At 42.5% G+C, this 22088-nt stretch overlaps 1 protein-coding gene and 1 non-coding gene across 9 annotated transcripts in view; both read right to left on the minus strand.

Moving 5' to 3' along the window:
- Nucleotides 1-7016, minus strand: part of INTS6L (integrator complex subunit 6 like) — a 56510-nt gene extending 49494 nt beyond the window's left edge. For all 8 annotated transcript variants that reach the window (XR_014075692.1, XM_081565011.1, XM_081565010.1 and 5 more), the window contains exons 1-2: nucleotides 6580-7016; nucleotides 6362-6439 (exon numbers count right to left, since the gene is read on the minus strand). Coding sequence is in view for 7 of the 8 variants with exons in the window: in XM_081565011.1 (XP_081421137.1) it covers nucleotides 6362-6439; nucleotides 6580-6690 (189 nt within the window). In the remaining variant the exon portion in view is untranslated. The remainder of the gene's footprint in view (nucleotides 1-6361; nucleotides 6440-6579) is intronic.
- A 13646-nt stretch (nucleotides 7017-20662) lies between these two features.
- TRNAG-UCC (transfer RNA glycine (anticodon UCC)) lies at nucleotides 20663-20734 on the minus strand. The gene has a single exon. It is a non-coding gene; the product is annotated as a tRNA-Gly (tRNA).
- Between the last annotated feature and the right edge of the window lie 1354 nt (nucleotides 20735-22088).

The raw sequence follows: 22088 nt of genomic DNA on the forward strand, positions 1-22088 counted from the left end.
TTGGAAGAAAAGTTATGACCAACCTAGACAGCATATTTAAAAGCAGAGACATTACTTTGATGACAAATGTCCGTCTAGTCAAGGCTATGGTTTTTCCAGTAGTCATGTATGTATGTGAGAGTTGGACTATAAAGAAAGCTGAGCACTGAAGAATTGATGCTTTTGAACTGTGGTGTTGGAGAAGACTCTTGAGAGTCCCTTGGAATGCAAGGAGATCCAACCAGTCCATCCTAAAGGAAATCATCCTGAATATTCATTGGAAGGACTGACGCTGAAGCTGAAGCTCCAATACTTGGGCCACCTGATGCAAAGAACTGACTCATTGGAAAAGACCCTGATGCTGGGAAAGATTGAAGGTGGGAGGAGAAGGGGACGACAGAGGATGAGATGGTTGGATGGCATCACTGACTCAATGGACATGAGTTTGAGTAAACTGTGGGAGTTGGTGATGGACAGGGAGGCCTGGTGTACTGCAGTCCATGGGGTCGCAAAGAGTTGGACATGACTGAGTGACTGAACTGACTGACTGAAAGTTCTAATTCCTCCATCTTTTACTCTTATATAAAGAAAAAACGCTATCAGTCAGAGTACTTCATTCATAAACTTTCTTCCAGTAAAATATATTTAATTTATAGGTTGGATAAAAATCTGGAAGCATTCACTTTTTAGGTATGTATGTGTAATTGATATATAATACTGTGTTCATTTAAGGTTTTCAACATATTTTGATATTTGTATACAGTGCAAAATGATCACCATAATAAATCTAGTTAATACTCATTGCCACACAAAGTTACAACATTTTTTTTCTTATGAACTTTTAAGATTTACTCTCTTAGCAACTTTCAAATATACAATATTGTTTTTTAATTGATTAAATTTTAATGTATTTATTTAAATTGGAGGCTAAGTACTTTACAATATTGTGGTGGTTTTTGCCATACTTTCACATGAATCAGCCATCAGTACATATGTTCCCCACCGTGAACCCCCCCTCCCACATCCCTCCCCATCCCATCCCTCTGGGTCATCCCAGTGCACCAGCCCTGAGCACCCTGTCTCATGCATCAAACCTGGACTGGCGATCTGTTTCACATATGATAATATTACAATATTATTAACTATCATCACAATACTGTACATTACATCTCATGACTTTTTCACACCTGGAGGTTTGTACATTTTGACATCCTTCACCAACTTTGCCCACCCTCCAACCTTCCACCTCTCACAACCACCAATCTGTCCTCTGTATCAGTGAGCTTGTTCTATTTTTGTTTTGTTTTCAATTCCACATTTAAGTGAGATATGGTATTTGTCTCTCTCTGTCTGACTTATTTCACTTGGCATAAGTCCTCAAGGTTCATTCATGTTGTCACAAATAGCAGGATTTCCTTCTTTTTTACGGCTGAATAATATTCCATTGTATGTATATACTACATTTTCTTTATTCACGCATCAACGAACACTTAGGTTGTTTCCATTTCTTGGTTATTGTAAATAAACTGCAATGAACATGGGGGTGCATATATCTTTTCAAGTTAATGTTTTCATTTTCTTCAGATAAATACCCAGAAGTAGAGTTGCTGGATCGTATGTTACTTCTAGCTTCAATTTTTTGAGGCACCTCCATACAGCTTTCCACAGTGGCTGCACAAATTTACATTCTCACTGACAGTGGAGGAGGGCTCCCTTTTCTCCAAATCCTTTCCAACACTTGTTATTTGTTGTCTTTTTGATAACAGCTACTCTAACAGGCCTGAGGTGATATCCTGTTGTGGTTTTATTTGCATTTCCCTGATTATTAGTGATGGTGAGCATCTTTTCATGAGCACGCTGTCCATCTGTATATCTTCTTTGAAAAACTGTCTATTCAGATCTTCTACCCATTTTTAAAATCAGATTGTTTAGCTTTTTTTTCTGCTATTGAGTTATGTGAGTTCTTGTAATATTTTGGATAGTAACATCTTATCAGATACATAATTTGCAAAGATTTTCTCCCATTCAGCAGGTTGTCTTTTCATTTTGTTGATGATTTTTTTCCTCATTTTCAATTTCAAAATAACTATCATCACATGCTTCAAACGGCCAGTGAGGAAGGTGAAAAGGAAGCATGGTCAGGGAAGAAACAACTAATCATAAAAGTAGATGCACCACCTTTGTAGCATTTTGAGTTTTCAATGCAATTGCCTCTGGTTGTTCTCACAGGCCAGTTGCTGCTGTTTCACCCAAAAGCACTTCCTTAGCTTCCAACCACAATGAAAGGCTCCCCTAAAAGTCACTCCTTTTCCAAATAAGGCCCATAAAATATACTCATGGGCATATGAAAAAGTTAAGCCTTAGTTAAAAATACCAGTAAATGTTTGCAACAAAGATCACTTTAAAAAGCATAGGTTCACTTCCTAAATCTGTAAGCCAAAATGTTGCCTTTTGCTGATACATGTTGACAGAGGCACACAGATACCAGTAAGCAAGGCTGGCTATAGGATGTGAAAAAGCAACACTCAAGGGAAATTTTTACTTTTACAAATGCTCTCTGTTTCAAATTACAGACTTGGGATATTTCTTTGAAACATCTCTCCCTATTTATATTTAAAAAAACACTTCTGTCTGCGATGTATACATGTGTTTCAGCTATTTCTAGAAAAATGACTCAGTTTTATGTTTAAAAAAGAGTACTGCCTTCAGTAAAAAGAAATCACTTTAAGAAAGTAGCTTCAGACATCAAACTATGTTGAACACTTATTATCTACTCCAGTCTCATGGCTCACTTTCTTCTTGATGCCCTCAATTTGTTCAGACTTAGTAGTAGTGACAAGCTTACCTCTGCTATTCACTGAATAAAAGGAAATTATGACTCATAGCAAAACAAAACATACAAGACAGCAGAACCTCAGCCAAAACTATTAAGAACTATTATACCAAAAAAAGAGAAAAGAAACCCACCCCACTTCTTAAAACCATGCATTAGTCTTATAAGGATACACTGGAAATTTTAAAATATTAAACAGCTTCAACCTAGCTGTGTACACTAGAGATACCATTGTATAAATGTAGTGTTAACACTTGTGACACTATGTATAAAATGTGTCTACAAAGCAACACTTGAAACAGATATAGCACAAAATACTTGCATTTCATATGCCTTTTATATGGTTCCCCAAATCAAACTTGCTTCCACCCATGCCAAGCTGACTGCCAGTAACAGGTATGACTAATTTTAAAAGAGCTATGCAGTAAGAAGCTATGAAGTCCTGGGTGAAATACTATATTCATATGCTTAACAGTACACTTTGGTGAAGAATTCCAGTCACAGTAACTTTTCACAACAAGATTTATTGTCAGAGCTTGTAAGGGGATATACTGGGAATAGTTCCACGCCTGTTAGGGAAAAAACCTTCCAACCAAATGCACAACTCATGCCTGTTACACCACCAATACAATTGAATCTTCTACTAGGAGAAAAATCAGTTTTGCAGTGTTTACAGTTGGACACAACCAAGACCTGAGAAATAAGTAAGCAGTTACTTTGACAAGAGATAAAGCCCTCCAACTGTAGAGAAACCCCAAAATACACTTCACGTTATTCTGCAGAAAAATAAGTCACAAATAGAACCTCATCTAACATCACTTTGCTGGAAGGACCTCAGACTCTTAGGGAAGAGTGAAGTTTTAAGTAGGAACTAAGACGCCTGCTGACAGTCAAATAAAGACCTATTTGATAATCGGTGTGACAGAAAACAGACATTTATGGCTCCAGCTATCAGCAAGTGAAAGATTAGATTAAATTTTAAGAAAAATTCACCAGATGTTCTAAAATTTCAGACCTTCCAAAATGGCTAGGTCCTAAAAGCAGAAGAACAAATAGTTACCACATGCTGAGGGGAGGGATGGGGTGGGGATAAAAAGAGTGACTGAAAGGGACTCAGAGAAAGAAAGTGCTACCAAAATATGGCATATCACTAGCAATTCAGTTATAGACAGCAAAATGACAAGAACATCACTAAAATCAGTAACTGTTCCCTAGCACATGTAGTTATCATATAAGATTAAAAAGAAAAAACCTGAATGATTTTGGAAAAGCCTAAGGAAGAGGATAGCTCATGATTAGCAATTGAAAGTATTAATCAAATTGTCTTCACATACCTGTCCACATAAGAAAAAAAAGATCAAAGCCAGCTTGGAAGAACGTTTTTTACTTCAGGATAAAATGTAGTGTACAAGATTGCAAGATAAAAAGAGCTGACAGATGAAATTTCCACTAAAAACAAAACTCAACTTTTCCCCTCTGTCCACAGAACTACCTGGAGCATCTAAAATAACATGGGTAAGTTACACGACCACGAAAAATTTTAAGTATGAAGACTATGTGGCTACTGGAAATAATTCATAGAACAAAACAGGTGAAAAAGGTAGAACTCAAAAGTAATACAGTACACTGTGATTACAATGCTAGGTTAAAAAAAAAGCTGTGATGATGGTTGTTAAGAGGGGGGCCAGACTTTCTTTTTCCTTTCCAAAGATTCTGTAAATATTGCCATAAAAGCTTTATAGATCAAAAATAATTTTTCATCTATGAGTCTTGGCATTCAGGAAAATGTTAACTAAATTATTCCTTTAAAAAAAAAAAAGTCGACTGCTTTGTAATTTATCCTGTTTACTATTTCAAAATAAGGAGGATTTCAAATGGCCACAGTACAACAGCGGGTTCTTATCTGTATTAGTACTCCAAGGGTGTAGACTTTCATACTTAGGATGGACAAACATCTGCTTTTCTATGTGGAAAAAAATGGTCACACCCTTGTAGGAAACTGACATGTTTAAAAATTACGGCATTCTTAAAGATGTCTACTTGCTCCATTTTTCTAAATAGATAAATCAAAAACGGAAAACAAAGCATTAAAACCAGAACGATTTTCAGGGGAACCTACTAATCAAACTGTTACCCGAAGCTACGAGTTACAAAAGTAAAGTCTCTCTTCGGTTTTACTTCTGAAGGAACGCTCTCTTTAGCCAACTATTCAGTTTGGTAGGTTCCATTCTTTTAAACACCTAACTCGGCTAAAACGGACTATAACACATTCAGTGCCTCCTCGGCTCTGTTAAGAGAATTCTGAGAAAAAGAGAGCATCTAGCAAAAGACGTCAAGGATTATGGTAATATATGTTTAAAATTTCAATATGCAAGCAGGACTCTTAATCAGGTTGCATTAATAGTCTGAATTCTATTTTATCGGGCCACTGCAGGCAAAGCAGTTTTTTATCTCCGCACCATTAGACTGAGGGCTGGAAGGTGAAATGCTCCCTAGTTCTCTCCTGCAGGTCAGAACCCCGTGGATCAAGTCATCGAATTTGGCTATTGTAACTGCGCACAGCGAGTCCTCCCCTTCCTTCCTTTCTCTTCCCCGGACAAATCCCTACGTGACTAACACAAACCTAATTTATGATGTCAATAGGTAGGCCAGGTCCCCCAAAAGCTCTGTCCCCGCGGGTTCCGACTAGGCATCTCCCCGCCCCACCCCGTCGCGGCTTGGGTGGAATCTACAATGAAACACTAACAGTAGCTAAGGTAACAGAGCCGGGGTTAACCGGACCGACACAGGAGAAGCGGTGAACAGGACTGTTTCTGCGGGCCGGGGGGTTGGGAGGCTGGCTCTGCGGACTGATTTTCCATTGGGTGGGGGTGGGTTAGAGACCACAGACGCACAAAAGCAGCAGTCTAATCTTTGAAGGCCGGCGGCCGGCTCTGCCACGCTCTCAGCAGGAAGGGGAGAGGAGCGGGAGGAAGAGAGGGAGGAGAAGCAGCGCAGGGCGGGAGGAGTGGGGAGGAGGGGCCGGGGGCGGAGCCCGGGCGCCAGGAAAACCCGCGCGCGAGTCCGCAACACCTCGGGGCGGAGTAGCGGGCGCCGTCCAGCCCCTCGGCGTCCACCGCGCGCGGTGGGACCCGAAGGGGCGGGCCCGCCCGCAGCCTCCCTTCGCGTCTCGGGCCCTCCTTCTCCTCTCCTCCCTCCCCTCCCTCCTTTCCATCTCAGCAGCGCCCTCGGTCTCCCTCTCCGGTTCATACAAAAGCAAAATGTCCGCCATCTTCCGAGGCAGCTGTGCTCGTCGCCGCCACCAGCCCGGCTCTCCTGCGGTTTCTCCTCGGGGCCGCCCCTCCCCCGGCCCCCTTCCCGACCCCAGGCGCCGCGGCTCCTCGGAAGCTGCGGAGTCACCACTCCCCCCGCCCTCGCCCCCACCCCACCCCGCCCTGCCCGCCCCGCCTGGCGACGCAGGACCGCCTCGGGCGGGGGCAGGGGGTCTCGACTGCCCAGGCCGACAGGCTCCTGCTTCCCGCCCGGCCCACCCCCTGGATGGCCCTTTACCTTGATGCAATACGGGGGTTCGTCGTAGGTGACCAGCATGTACCTGTCTCCGCGGCTGGCCGGATCCCGGGCACGCAGCTACAGGACGAGGGATGACGGAGGGGGCCGCGAAGGGAAAGGGGTGGAGGGGGCGATACCAGCGTTACAGAAGCACCTAAATCCACCACCAACCCCATCCCTCGGGAACTCTCCCCATCTCTCCCCTCCCCTCCCTTTACCTTCAAGAATAACTCCACAGCGCCTTTGGCAATATCCAAATAGGAGGTGCCCAGGTCAGTGCGCTGGTTCATAGAGGCGGACGTGTCTATGAGGAACAGCAGGATGGGCATCTTCCCCCACACCCCTGGCTTCGCTCCCCACTCTCCTGGTCCTCTTGCCCTCACTGCCGCGTACTGCCACCTGAACCCTCAACTCTCGCAGAGCCAGGGTGCAGGGAGCAAGAGGAAGACGGGACGGGACGGATGGAACTGCTCCTGGCCTCCTCTTTCTGCAGCCCCACCTCTTCTCCCTCCAAGGGAACTTGAAAATGTGAGCGTGTGTAGCCCTCGGGGCCCTCCCCCTTCCTCTCTTCTGGCACCACTACTGCTGCTGCTGCTGCTGCAGAGACTACTACCCGAGCATCCGTCCACGCTCACTGAAGCGCTCGCCCCAGACTGAGAGCTGTCTCTGTTCACCGACACACAACTTCTGTCCGCTCACCTACCATGGGCACCATGTGACCAGAACCCACGCCATTGGCTGCCAATTATGTTGTATTTGCATATTCATTAGATGACAGGGAAAGGGGAGGGACTTGGGCGGACCTTGGGAGTTGAAGTTTGAACCCAGGCAGGGGGTAAGGGGAAATGTTAAGGACCCTCCTTTAGAGAACTTGAAAGCTGTTAGGATACTTAAGGTGGCTTGAATGGATTTTTCTCTTGCCCTTTAAAGATGATAATTCGAAAAGAAGAGTGAATTTGGGCAACGATTGTGCAGAAGTACAGAAACAGATGCTTGGACAGGCTGCACAGAAAACTCTTTGCTTACTGCAATCGATCAATCCTGCCAGTGGCTACGACCGAAACATTTCAGAAGTAGCAAACTTCTTTCCTGGCAAGACTTACTTGCATTCCTTCAGATCCCTCCCCACTCTTGGTCAGTATTTGTAAGTCGGTTGCTGGCCTTGAATTCCACGTATCTCTACTTAGAAAGGAAACTAAAACAAGGTTACCTAAACTGGCGTTTTGTGTGCGCAAGCTTCTTCAGTTTCATTGAGCACTTCGAAGTATTGGCCTGCCTGTGATGATTCCACCCACTGTTGTGTCTCTGCAGCCTTTACACACGGAAGGTTTGCCAACCTGGTTTCTGATTCAACTCACATTTATTGAGCACCTATGAAGTGTCAGCCACCCACATTAGTCTCGTTTAGTCTTTGAAATCATTGTGGTAGGTGGCATTATGTTCAATTTTCAGTAAAGGAAAGTGCAGCTCAGGTAAATGAGGACAGCACTGAGCGATGTGCTCAGGTGTGGCTCTAGGGAAAGACTCAATGAGTGGCTAATCACGCTTGGCTGGCTGCTTCATGTAACTCAGATTTTAAATATGAAGGTGTGTATTCCTAGCACTGTGCTGTGCACAACGTGGAGTCCTGAACTAAAGTGAGTTTATGACTTCATTTGCTATGTTCCCTTGTAATAGACATTAAAAAATACATATTCAATAACAGTTTCACAAAAATAAGATTTCAGAAGAGGCCACATAAGCAATATATGAATCAGGGACAAAAGTGATACAAATAAAAGGTGAAGTAGAAGCAGTGGCCCAGTGGTCTAGAAGTTCAGGAGCTTTCCTAGATGAGGCACTGAGCGAGAAGGGATTGAAAGGAATGGTGTGAACAAAAAATCAGCCAGACATAGTGATTCAGTAATGTTCATGGCACAGTTCAGGCCAGCCTGGTGGGATACAGCTGGTGGGAATTAATGGGGAAATGAAGATGAAAAAGACACATTTGCTACCTCACAGTTGCCGTGAATCAGGGGTCTGCACATGGTGTAGCTGAATTTTCTGCTCAGTCTCACAAGATTGTAATCAATGTGTCAGCTAGACTGTGCTTTCATCTGGAGGTGTGATTGGGAAAATCAGCTTCCAAGATGAAGCTGAATCCTGAATGGATGTTGGCAGAATTCATTTCCTTGTGGCCCTGCCAGTTGGAGGCCACTGACGAGTCCACCAGCACTTGCCTCCCTGCCTTAGGTTGTTCATGGTATGGCTGTTTGCCTCTTCAGGGAGGGCCAGCAGGGAAACCCCTCACTCCAATCTGCTAAGATGGAGCCTTGTGTGATGTAACTTAATCATGGGCAGGCCACCCATCAACTTCCCCTATTTTATTGACTAGAAGCAAGTCATAGGTCTTATCCACACTCGCTCAAGTAGAGAAGATTATATAGGAGATAACACCCCACAGGGGAGATCATGGGGGCCATCTAAGAATTCTGCCTAGCATTACCTGGAAACAAACTTTGCTTCATTCATAATTTTCATTGAAGTCAACTCCAAGTCATAATATTGCACTTTCAGCCCACCAGATCACATGTATGGGGTGCTTGCTTAGACTATCCTTTGGTGAAAAAATACAAGAAAGATTTCCTATTAGGAGCTATATAGATACATACACATATATATGTGAACTGGGGCATATTGCAGTCTTTACTTATATACTTAAATTTATATAAATAAACATTTATTTATATAATAAATATATTAAAGATATTTAATTATAAGTATATACATAAATACTTTTATATTATGTATATGATATAAATATATATGGACTATGAAATTCCCCAGTTCACAGACATTTATTTATTTTTATTGAAGTATAGTTGATTTACAATGTTGTGTTAATTTCTGCTTACAGCAAAGTAATTCAGTTATACACATTCTTTGTATATACACATATACATTCTTTTTCATTATGGTTTATCCCAGGATGTTGAATGTAGTTCCCTCTGCTATACAATAGGACCTTGTTGTTTGTCCATCCTATATATAATAGTTTGCATCTACCAACCCCAAACTCCCAGCCCTATCTTCTCCTATCCCTCCCCCCCACCAGCAACCACAAGTCTGTTCTCTATGTCTTCACAGATGGTATTTTAAGATGACATTTAAAAATCTTCTTTATACTTTTCCCCTAGCTTTTTTTTTTTTTACAATTAGTGTGCCTTACTTTTATAATCAGAAAAGAGGTTATGTTAAAAATTGCAAAGTATCCCAAATACAAATTACAAATTTATCCAAAACATCCCTCCAAGGTGAATACTATTGAAACAGTTTCCTCAAAAATGCACAAATGGTCTCATCCACCCAGTGCTCCAGAAGTTGAAGGCACACAAGGCCCACAGGACCACCTTTAGGATGTCCTTCTCTCGCAGGTGAATGTCTTTTAATTTTTTTTTTTCTAACAGGGCGTATTGTTCTTGATCCTTTCAGCCCTAAGCTCAGATGAAACTGAAATTATGTAAATATAGAATCTGACAACTTCTGTGTCTTCATTATAAACTACATAAGTGACAATATACAAAAAACTAGGGGGAGGGAGGGATAAATTGGGAGATTGGGATTGACATATACCTACTACTATATACAAAATAGATGACTAATAAGGACCTACTGTATAGCACAGGGAACTCTACTCAATACTCTATAATGACCTATATAGGAACAGAATCCGAAAGAGTGGATATATGTATATGTATAACAGATTCACTTTGCTGTGAAACTAATACAACATTATAAATCAACTATATTCCAATTAAAAAAATAACCATCTAGTGGATTTATGAGAAGGCAATGGCACCCCACTCCAGTACTCTTGCCTGGAAAATCCCATGGACGGAGGAGCCTGGTAGGCTACAGTCCATGGGGTCGCTAAGAGTCGGACACGACTGAGCGACTTCACTTTCACTTTTCCCTTTCATGCACTGGAGAAAGAAATGGCAACCCACTCCAGTATTCTTGCCTGGAGAATCCTAGGGACGGCAGAGCCTGGTGAGCTGCCGTCTATGGGGTCGCACAGAGTCGGACACGACTGAAGCGACTTAGTATAGCATAGCATAGCATAGTGGATTTATGAGTTCATTCAGATTGAACCAAATTCTAAGCCCTCAGCCTGAAGCCTCTCTTCTTCAGTTCCTAGAGGAAAGTTAACTCTGCATTATGCTGGGGTGAGTATAGATCTTTTTATGGTGTTCCTTTAGCACACATCAACACTAGGACCCCCAGAACCCTTTCTACATCTTTCTCTGCTACAAAATATCGGCCCCCTCGTATCATTTCTGCTTTGGCTTTGTCTGCTGCTGGAATGTACACTCCTGGAGAGCAGGCCAAGCCTATAACCAATGCCTGGTGCCAGGTACCTGCTTCATCAATGGTTGTTGAAAGCAATCGTTGCATGTGCTAGAGCTGCCCTTCTTTCATTGTCTTTGCAGATGCTCCTTTCCTCAGGTGCCCAGCCCTGCCTGTCACCCTCAACCCTAGGAGGGCAGTAGGCCTTGATTCCTGTCCCTGTGGACACAGGGTCTTTGGGATTTGAGGCCCAGTAGGCCTCTTAGGTGGAGAAGGCAATGGCACCCCACTCCAGTACTCTTGCCTGGAAAATCCCATGGATGGAGGAGCCTGGTAGGCTACAGTCCATGGGGTCGCTAAGAGTCAGACGACTGAGCAACTTCACTTTCACTTTTCCCTTTCATGCACTGGAGAAGGCAACGGCAACCCACTCCAGTATTGTTGCCTGGAGAATCCTAGGGACGGCGGAGCCTGGTGGGCTGCCGTCTATGGGGTCGCACAGAGTCGGACACGACTGAAGTGACTTAGCAGCAGCAGCAGCAGCAGACCTCTTAGGACCAAGCCACGGAGCTGACACCCCCTCCCCCACCCCCTAGAACCCATACCGCTTCCAACTTTCAGGCCTACTATTACTGCCATCTCTGGCCAGTTAACAGAATTCTTGTCATGACAGCTCTTAGACCTACACCAATGCCCCTGTCTTCTTTCTGGTTTTCTCCTGCTTTTTGAACCCCTGAGCTTTGAACATACTTTCTTCTTTTTTCTTCATGTCTCTACTCTTTGCTTTTATTCCACTTGTACTCTCTAAATCAATTGACTTTAATACTTCACCATAGTCCCTCATTCCAGACCTCTTTCTACCTCATGTCTGACCTTACCGGACATCTCTCAGGAAGGCATTCCTACAAAGTACTGCTCTCTTGGCCTTCATTCCCTTCACAAGGAATGTTAGCATACTTTGCCCATGTTTCCATTTCATGTGGCTGACTGTGGTGTGGTCCACTCCCATACAGCAGACTCTTTGTTTTGGGAAGGGTTGGTTTAATTTATGACTTGCCAAAGATTTGTTACCTTTTGCCTTTAAGCAAGCCCTAATCACCACATCTTGACAAAAAGACCTTACTTAACCTGATTACTACCCCTTCCCAAACTCTACCTTTCGTGGCTCAGAGAAGAGTAAAATCTCACTGTCTGGTTTCTCCGCCTTCTACTCCTTCCTCAAGGCCATGCCATCTGGTTTCTCTCCCCAGCACTCTTTGGAAACTGCTCTGAGGATCCAGGGGAAAGTTCCTGGCTAAATCTAATTGTCTGTTTTATATTTTCTTTGTCGACTGTAGAGCCAGTTGTCCCTTGCCTTTCTGAGCTCCCCCTGCATCTGCCACCTTGCCTTTCATCACTTGCCACTTCTCCCAGCATCTTCCTTACTGCTTGGACTATTTGCTTTCAACTTCTCTGAATCCGAAACTTAATTTCTGTCTCATTCTGTGGCTACCGCTTTTCCTCCCACTTCTCTCACTAAGGACTTTGTTATTTCCACAATCTTTATTCATTTATCCATTCTTTCTTTATCCAAATATTCCTTCGCTGGATCTTCTATATGAGAAGCAACAAGAATACATTGGTGAACAAGGGACACAGCATATTATAGCAGTGAATAACTTGGATTTCGGGGTTCAAATCCCAACTCTGCCATTTACTAGCTATGTGACCTTGGGCAAATTAGTTAACTCTGCCTCAGCTTCATCATCTGCATAATGACAATAACAATAGTATGTCATAGAATTGTTGTGAGGATTAAATGAATTAATATTTACAAAAAGTTTACAGAAGTGCTTAGTACAGAGTCAGTTCTATGTAAGTGTTACATAAAAGAATAGATACAGTCCATGGCCACATAGATAACATTCTAATGGGGAAAATAAAAGTGTAGATAAAATGCTATATTAAGTGCTATGAGAGAAGAAATGCATAGTGCTCTGGGAGCACTGGAAAGAATGTATATTCTAGAAAAATTGGAGAGGTGAGGGGTACATACAGAGAAGGTTTCCCTAAGGATAAGACCTGCAGGAAATGTAAGAAGTAGCCTGGTGATAGAGAGCTGGTAGAGATGAGAACAGGGCAGGGGAGGAGGGAGAATATTCTAGGTAGGCAATGGTGAGATGGTCAGAATGTGAGACATTGAAAGAAACCCACTGGAAAAAAGAAAGTTCTATATTGCTGGAATGTAGGGTAGCTGGGGGCAGGGGAGCAGAATGGGGAGGGAGGTGGCTAGAGATGGATGAGCTTGCAGAGGTGGGAGGAGTCAGGTCATGCAAGGCCTACCAGGCCCTGTTGAGGAGTTGGAATTTTAGCCTTGGAACAGTGAGGAACCATAGGATGATTCAGTCGATTGTGTTCAGCATGGTGAATGGGAGAGATGAGAGTAAAAATAGAATACAGAAGACAAGTGAGGAGTCTGTTTCTTTTATCTCAATCGGCCAAACTGTTGTGGTGACAAGAGGCTGGAGAAAATATTGAGAGTAAATGGTCAGTCTGCATGGAAGGGCACAAGCTGACTGAGGAAAGCAGCAAAATAAGTCTCTCAGTAGGGACGAGCTGCCCACCTCTGGCAGATATGGGGGGGGATACACTACAGTCATGAGTTCTTCATTTCTTAATCACAGTGTGCAAGGGTAAGCTGTCCTGTAAGGTAAGGCCTATTCTTCTTCTTCCCATTTTGGCAAGGAGGAAAACGGATTCCTCAGCTTGTCAGCCACCTAATGTAGAAGCTCAAGCTCCCCTCCCCTCAACTCTGCAGGAATAACACCAGAGTGAGAGGGATGTGCGGCGTGCCTCAGAGCCCAGACACACATTCAGAGCATCCCAGTGTGGAAGCAGCTCGCCAGCAGGGTGCAGAGTGGCCAGAAGAGAGAGGAGGACTGGAGGGAGTCCATTAGCTTCAGGCAGCACCAGAGGCCTGGAGACCGCTCTCTAATTCCCCAAAAGATTGGCCTTGGATAAGCCACCCTGTGGGATTGTGAGAGACTTGAATTTGCCATTATCTGCCTCCTGACACCTGTTGATTTTACCTGTGTTCAGGGAACCCTCTTTCTGAAGCCTGATTGGAGGAGAGCTGGTGAGGGGTGATGGCCATGGTGGGGTGCCCAGAGAATTGAGGGCAGTGCTCTATGGAGGTAACCTGGGACACCAGAGATACAGGCGTATGCCAGTCGAGGGCAGCGAATTTTCCAGCACAAGGCCTAGCACAAGACTTTTTAGCTGCTCCCTTCTGCCCTGGCCCAGGCATAGCAAATCATATGGACATTTATAGACCTGGTGACACTGAGAAGCGGCATAGGCTAAAAATAAAAATAGCTGGTGATGAAACTTGGCCCAGGGCAGCCCCCAGACAAACTCCCCAGGGCTTTTGCCACTTGGGTAACCTCTTGTCACCAGTCAGGGCATAGGAGCCTCTGGGTGGAGGTTGGTTTTTTTTTTGGATTTTTTAAATTTATTCAACGGCGCCACATCTTAGTTGTGGCACTCAGGATCTTCCATCTTGATTGTGGCATGATGGATCTTTAGTTGTGGCATGTGGGATCTAGTTCCATGACGAGGAATGGAACCCTGGCCCTCTGCATTGGGAGTTTGGAGTTTTAGCCACTGGACCACCAGGGCAGTCCCTGGGTGGAGATCTTGGAACCTCCCTCTTTTTCTTTCAGATCTTTTGTGATGTTCCTCTCCTTCTATCTCACGACCCCGAGACCACCACCCCATGTTACCTGTGGTATGGAACTTCAGTAAGGAACTTACAAGGCAAGTCTGTAGAGCTCCAGGGGGGCACATCACACATGGGGTTGGGGAGAGTGAGTGCCAGAACAGCGGTGGAGAAGGCAGTGCCCACCACTACCAGCTTCAGCCTCTCTGGCCTCCAGCCACCTGGAGCCCTCTGCCCCCTCCTTCCCCACATGCACCAGTGCGTCAGGTACTGGGGAGTTTCACCTTGCAGGTATTAGTCAAATTCATTTCATTCCTTTTCCCTTGGTTTATGCCCTTTGCATCTTAGCTCTAGTTGCTTTTTTAACTTCTGGGGAGGCTTAATGCTGTGGAAAATTCTTCAACAGCTCTTGCACCAAGCTATTTCCACTCATAAAAAGGAGAAACATTTCTATTCCTGCTAAGGCACAGATTTCAAAATTCTTCCCTCTCCTTCTTAAGGCTATTTTTTTAAATTGACAGCATTTAAACCATGTTAGAACATATCTTTTACAATGTAACAATGGTAGAACTGTACTTGTACTTAGGTGTAGCAAGAAACTCTACAGCTACTTTCTTTGTTGTAAATCACTTAATTTGTCCTAAATATATTGCCAGGTTTTTCATCCCCCTCCTACTACATGGGGATGGAAGAGCTCTTTTGAGTAGAGCTGGTGGGCCTTGCACCACCACCCAGGAAGTCACTTACCTGGTGTTTAGTTATCAGGATATCTACTTCAGCCTCCTCTGCTTGGCACTCTGCTAAGTGCCTGGGGCAGAAAGATGAACAGGACATGGTTCCTGTTCATCTGAGCATCTCCTCCACTGGGGGAGACTGGTTATATAAAGCAGATACTTTCAATACCATATGGTAGATACTAAGCTAGAGAGAAAGTTGCAACCGGGTTTTGTTTTTGTTTTTGTATTTTTTCCGAGTTTATTGTTTAAACATTCGCTACAATACTTAATAAGTGAAATTGTTTAGATTTTTAAAATATTACATTATAGCATAGGTCCAAAAAGAAATTGTCAAATTAACATCCTAAGCACAATAATCGATAGGCAGTCCTGCCCCTGTAATTCTTGTTTAGCTTTAATTAACACTTTTGAATTATTCCGTTTTCTCTAACTGGGAAGTATTTGTTTGAGGACATGTGTGGGGAAAAACATTGAAAGAATTTGTAACTGGATTTTATTTGAGCCAAGAAGGGTAGGCTGCAGTCAGCTAGTTATCAGGGAAAGCCTCCTGGAGGAGGTGATATCAGCGAAGAAAAGGAGAGGCAGTTTTATCTCAGGATAAAGGAGTTCTGAGGCCTTGAAACAGGTGAATGTGTGTTGTGGTCCCTGCTGGTGCCCAGCGCAGGTCCCCTTTTGTGAACCTGGGCTGCTGCAGGCTCACAGCTGCTTCCCCTACTCCGGAAAATTCCCCTCAGGAGGGAGAGCCGCCTGGGCCCAGAGGTTAGGCACCATGCCACGTGGGCAGCCTGCCCAACTCCCCTCCCCCAAACTGCAGCCAGTGACACAGCCCCCTGGCCTCAGAATGGCATCACCCTGTGGTGTCATTTGTGCTTCACAGCCTTAGTGATCTGGCCAAAGCTGGACTCCATATGAGACCACATTCTTGCTTAGCTCCATTCCCTGGCCTACCCTGCTTCTCCCTCGCCCTTCCTCCTGAGAGAGCTCTTTCAGGGAACCTGATCTAGGAGAGTATGTTTGATGAACTTCTTGAAATTTGGCATACTTGATAGTTTGACATAGTTCATATTTAGGATGTGAGTGAAGAAATAATTGGAAGATTAAATCTAAGAATTAGGCAAGAACCAGGTCATAGAGAACCTTGTGTGCCATATTAAAGACTTTGAGTCTTTTTAATGTTTATATTAAGTCTTTTGATATTGAGTGTTTATGTTAAAGACAAAAATACTCTTCTTTGAATCATGCTTCCCACCTTTAATGATGTAGCCATGATTTATTCACTTAAGCTGAGGCATGGGGGACTACTGGGGTCCTTAGTTACATACAAATCACCCTGAAAGTGATAATTCATTACTTAGAGCCATTAATATTAATAGTCTCATTCACCTTAAGATACAATGGAGTATGAGAGATTGTATTTTCCAAAGATAGTCATACCTATTATTTATCTCACCTGCATGCTCTTAGGAGAAGGCAATGGCACCCCATTCCAGTACTCTTGCCTGGAGAAACCCATGGATGGAGGAGCCTGGTGGGCTGCAGTCCATGGGGTCACTGGGAGTCGGACACGACTGAGCGACTTCACTTTCACTTTTCCCTTTCATGCACTGGAGAAGGAAATGGCACCCCACTCCAGTATTCTTGCCTGTATTATTATTATTCTTGCCTGTATTCTTGCCTGTATTATTACTGTATTACTCCAGTAATACTTGCCAGTATTTTTCTAGGTAAATGTGAGTGTTTGTGTGTATTCTAGGGGTATATGTGAGTGTGTGTGTGAGAGAGAGAAAGAGACAGAGATAGAACTCCATGTTATGTAAACATATATGATAGATACTGGAGAAGAAAATGGCAACCCACTCCAGTGTTCTTGCCTGGAGAATCCCAGGGACGGGGGAGCCTGGTGGGCTGCCGTCTATGGGGTCGCACAGAGTCAAACACAACTGAAGCGACTTAGCAGCAGCAGCAGCAGCAGCATGCTCTTACAATGTTACTAATATTCTTCCCACTGTGAGAGGGGGTCTATGCTTCCTGCTGTTGAATCTGGGGGATAGGGGCTTGTGACTGCACTGATCAGTGCCATGCAATGGGAGCAATGCTGGGAGATATACAAGGCAAGGTCATAAAAGACAATGGCTTTCACCTGGATGGATCCTCTTTCTCTCTGTTAGGGTGATTATCCTTGGAACTCAACTGCCGTGTTGTGAGGAAGGCCACATGAAGAGGCCACATGTTGGTGTTCTGGCAAACACTGCCAGCTTGGCCCCCAGTCGACACTAGCATCAATTGTCAGACATGTGAGCAAAAGAGCCATCAGATGATTCCAGCTCCTAGCCGACGTCATGGGGCAAAAACAAGTCTTCCCTACTGTGTCTAGTCTGAAATACCAACCCACAGAAACCGTAGAGATAATACATGATTATTGTTATTTTAAGCCACTAACTTTTGGAGCAGTAGATAACTAATATATCTGTCTAGACTCTGAAGTTATGATTTTCCCTTCAAAATCAGCTCCTCCAGCCTCCTTCCTCAGGTTAATGGTATCTCCAAGTTTTTTCAGTGACAGAACTATTTTTAACTCACCCTTATCTGTCTACTTACATATAATGAGTTGTCAGGTCCTATAGATTTTCCTTTTGACACTCTCTGCCATCCATCCTTTTCCTCAGTACTTGTCTCTCTCCACGTTAAACCAAAGCCCAGCTCTAATCATTTTCATACCCCTGCTCTAAAACTGTCAACTTTCTCAGAAATACACTTTAAGTGAATTCTATAATTCCATCTAGAATATATATATTCTAAATACATATATATTCTGTCTATATATATGTATATATATATATATATATATGTTTATAGAAATAATGCTTTGCTTGTTCATTGTAACAAATTCTGATTTGTTACCATACAGACATGTGCAAAAACAGTGAATGTTTCACTCAGGTAATTACTGTTAACATTTGCTATGTTACATTCCAGAGATTTTTCTAGGTAAATGTGAGTGTTTGTGTGTATTCTAGGGGTGTATGTGAGTGTGTGTGTGAGAGAGAGAAAGAGACAGAGATAGAACTCCATGTTATGTAAACATATATGATAGATACTGGAGAAGAAAATGGCAACCCACTCCAGTGTTCTTGCCTGGAGAATCCCAGGGACGGGGGAGCCAGGTGGGCTGCTGTCTATGGGGTCGCACAGAGTCGAACACGACTGAAGTGACTTAGCAGCAGCAACAGCATGATAGATACATTTAAGAAACGTTGTTTATCAAAAATAGGATCACAACACACATCTTGTTCTCCAGTTTTGTTTTTTACCTGAGATGGCTTCCTGGTTATCTTCTCATGACAGCCCAATGCAGATCTACTTCATTTTAAAAGTTGCACAGTATTGCACCATAATTTATTTAACCATTTCCCTATTGAAAAACATTTGGTTGTTTCTACATTTTGCTTCAAATAGTGCTGCAATGAGTACTGTTGTGCAAATATATTTATGGACTTGTGCCAATTCTGTAGATTAGAGTCTAGAAAATGCAACCACTGGATCACAGGGTATGGACAATTTGTGAATTGATGAGAAACACTAAATTGCCCTTCTAATGTGGTTGTTGTACCTATTGTTACCCTTGTAACAGTGTGTCAATGCCCATTTTCTCACAGTCTAGCCAAAACAGACTACCATTAATTATTTTTATTTGTTTCAAGCTAATAGGCAAACACACTTCTGCATTATTTTTATTTGTATTTATTTAATTCATGAAGTTAAATAGTTTTTCAGGTTTATAGGCCACTTTTATTTCCCTTCCCATGAATTGACTCATCCTTTATCCATTTTCCTACTGAATTTTCAATATTTGTTAATACTTTCTATGTGCTTTTTATTCAGTATGACTCTTCATTCTGTAGTGTGTTGTCACTATTTGATCTAACCTGCCAATATGAGTTTTACCTTTGTTCATGGTGTCTCATAAGTGGTATAACTTTTCTGCTGTCAAATTTGACATATTCTTTATGACTTCTGGGTTTATTGTGATTTAAGAAGCTCTCTCTAATCCATGACTATTAAGAAAGTTCTATATTTTCTCCTAGTACATTCATGGTTTTATTTTTCAAGTGTTTAAATCTTTATTCCAAAGGCCAAAAAAAAAATCACATTAGCAACAAAATGGATTACAACTTAAGTCTCTCAAAAGGGTACTGATTAAGTAAACTATAACATGTGCATTCATACTGCTGCTGCTGCTGCTGCTAAGTCGCTTCAGTCATGTCTGACTCTGTGCGACCCCATAGATAGCAGCCCATCAGGCTCCGCCGTCCCTGGGATTCTCCAGACAAGAACACTGGAGTGGGTTGCCATTTCCTTCTCCAGTGCATGAAACGGAAAAGTGAAAGCGAAGTCGCTCAGTTGTGTCCGACTCTTAGCGACCCCATGGACTGTAGCCTACCAGGCTCCTCCGTCCATGGAATTTTCCAAGCAAGAGTACTGGAGTGGGGTGCCATTGCCTTCTCCGACATTCATATTAGACAGCCATTAAGATAGATAAGGTAGACAGCTTTTCAAAAAATTATCAAGCTAAGTGAAAAGGACAGAAGGCATAGTATGATTCTATCTTCTTATATATGCATAAAGTGTTTGAAAGTATATATACCACAGCTTTAATAGAAGTTCCTTCTAGGAAGTAAACAGATCTATGTAGAACTTTATAGCTAAAAAATTTGTTCTAATATTTTCAGAAAAGAGAGGTATTTTTCATTCAGAAAAACACTTCATGAGTGATGTGTTAACAACGTGTTACACATGGATAAAAGAAAAAAGGAACATGCTGGAGGAAACAATGAGAAAGCAATTAGAAATCTACAGTTGACATCAATTCACATCTGTTAACTGTGGGAACTAACTACAGAGACATAATTAGACTTAACATCAAATGGACTTTACAAATACGCAAACCATTTCCCATTGTTTAACATAGCTCAAATATAAGAACACTTCCTTGCTCTTTGGCAAACATCTGTAGTAAATAAAAATTCTGATTAACACTATTCAAAGAAGCTGCTGAAACAATGAGACATTTCAGAAAATAACATAATTTTCAATTAAAAGAGAAGAAAGAACCTTTAGTGACTCCCCATCACTTAAGACTGTGTTACCCAAACTTGTTTGAACATCAAAATTACTCTAGGTATTGTTAAAAGAATAGATTTTCAGGCACCACCCAAGCCCCGAATCTGATTTTGACCCAGAATCGAAATCCTCATTGAAGGGATCTGGAATTCTGTAATTTTAACAAGCTCTCAGGTGATTTTTCTAATTAGACAAATTCAGAAAACTAAATTTGTGATCTACAGAAATAAATACAAACCTTTTACCTGGACACTTAAAAACTCTCAGAGACTCCTGTCAGCATTTGTAACTTCATGTGAAGTATAATGCTTCCAGTTGTTGGAACGTGTTAGATACTAACCAGTAGGAATTTTTTTTAATTAATTTATTTTTATTTTTACTTTTTTAGGCCACACTATCGCAAGGCATGTGGGATCTTAGTTCCCTGACCAGGAATTGAACCTGAGCCCCTGCAGTGGAAGTGCAGAGTCTTAACCACTGGACAACCAGGGAAGTCCCAGGAGGAATGCTTTTTAATTGAGATATAATGCACATACTATAAAATTAATCCTTTTAAAAAGTACTATTCAGTGGCAGTTAGCATATTCACGAGATAGTGCAATTATCAGCACTCTCTAATTCCAGAATATTTCATCATCCCCAAAAGGAGACCCCATGGCCATTAGCAGTCACTTCCCATTTCTTCCTAATCCCACTGGCCCTGACAACCACTAATCTAAGTTCTGGCTCTATGGATTTGCCCATTCTGGATATTTCATATAAATTGAATCATATAATATATAGCTCTTTATGTCTGACTTCTTTCAGTTTACATAGTATTTTCAAGGTTCATCCATGTTGTAGTATGCATCAGCACTTTATTCCTTTTCACTGCTGAATATTATTCCATTGTATGGATGTAACCCTTTTTTTTTTTTTTTACATTTTAATTACTAGTTGGTACATACAAGCTATGGAAAATTCTTAAAGAGATGGGAATACCAGACCACCTTACCTGTCTCCTGAGAAATCTGTATGCAGATCAAGAAGCAACAGTTAGAACCAGACATGGAAAAAGGGACTGGTTCCAAATTGGGAAAGGAGTACATCAAGGCTGTATGTTGTCACCCTGCCTATTTAACTTATATGCAGAGTACATCATGCAAAATGCTGGGTTGGATGAAGCACAAGCTGGATTCAAGACTGCCTGGAGAAATATCAGTAACCTCAGATATGCAGATGACACCACTCATATGGCAGGAAGCGAAGAGGAACTAAAGAGCCTCTTGATGAAGTGAAAGAGAAGAGTGAAAAAGCTGGCTTAATACTCAACATTCAAAAGATGAAGATCATGGCATCTGGTCCCATCACTTCATGGCAAATAGATGGGGAAACAATGGAAATAGTGACAGAGTTTATTTTCTTGGGCTCCAAAATCACTGCAAATAGTGACTACATCCATGAAATTAAAAGACCCTGCTCCTTGGAAGAAAAGCTATGACCAACCTAGATGGCATATCAAAAAGCAGAGACATTACTTTGCTGACAAAAGTCTGTAAAGTCAAAGCTATGGTGTTTCCAGTAGTCATGTATGGATGTGAGAGTTGGACCATAAAGAAAGCTGAGCACTGAAGAATTGATGCTTTTGAACTGTGGTGTTGGAGGAGCCCCTTGAGAGTCCCTTGGACTGCAAGGAGATCCAACCAGTCCACCCTAAAGGAAATCAGTCCTGAATATTCATTGAAAGGACTGATGTTCAAGCTGAAGCTCCGATGCGAAGTACTGACTCATTTGAAAAGATCCTGATGTTGGGAAAGATTGAAGGCAGGAGGAGAAGGGAACAACAGAGGATGAGCTGGTTGGATGG

The sequence above is a fragment of the Giraffa tippelskirchi genome, chromosome X (assembly GCF_054371585.1).
Source record: "Giraffa tippelskirchi isolate mGirTip1 chromosome X, T2T-mGirTip1v1.2.pri, whole genome shotgun sequence".
NCBI classification, from domain to species: Eukaryota; Metazoa; Chordata; class Mammalia; order Artiodactyla; family Giraffidae; genus Giraffa; species Giraffa tippelskirchi.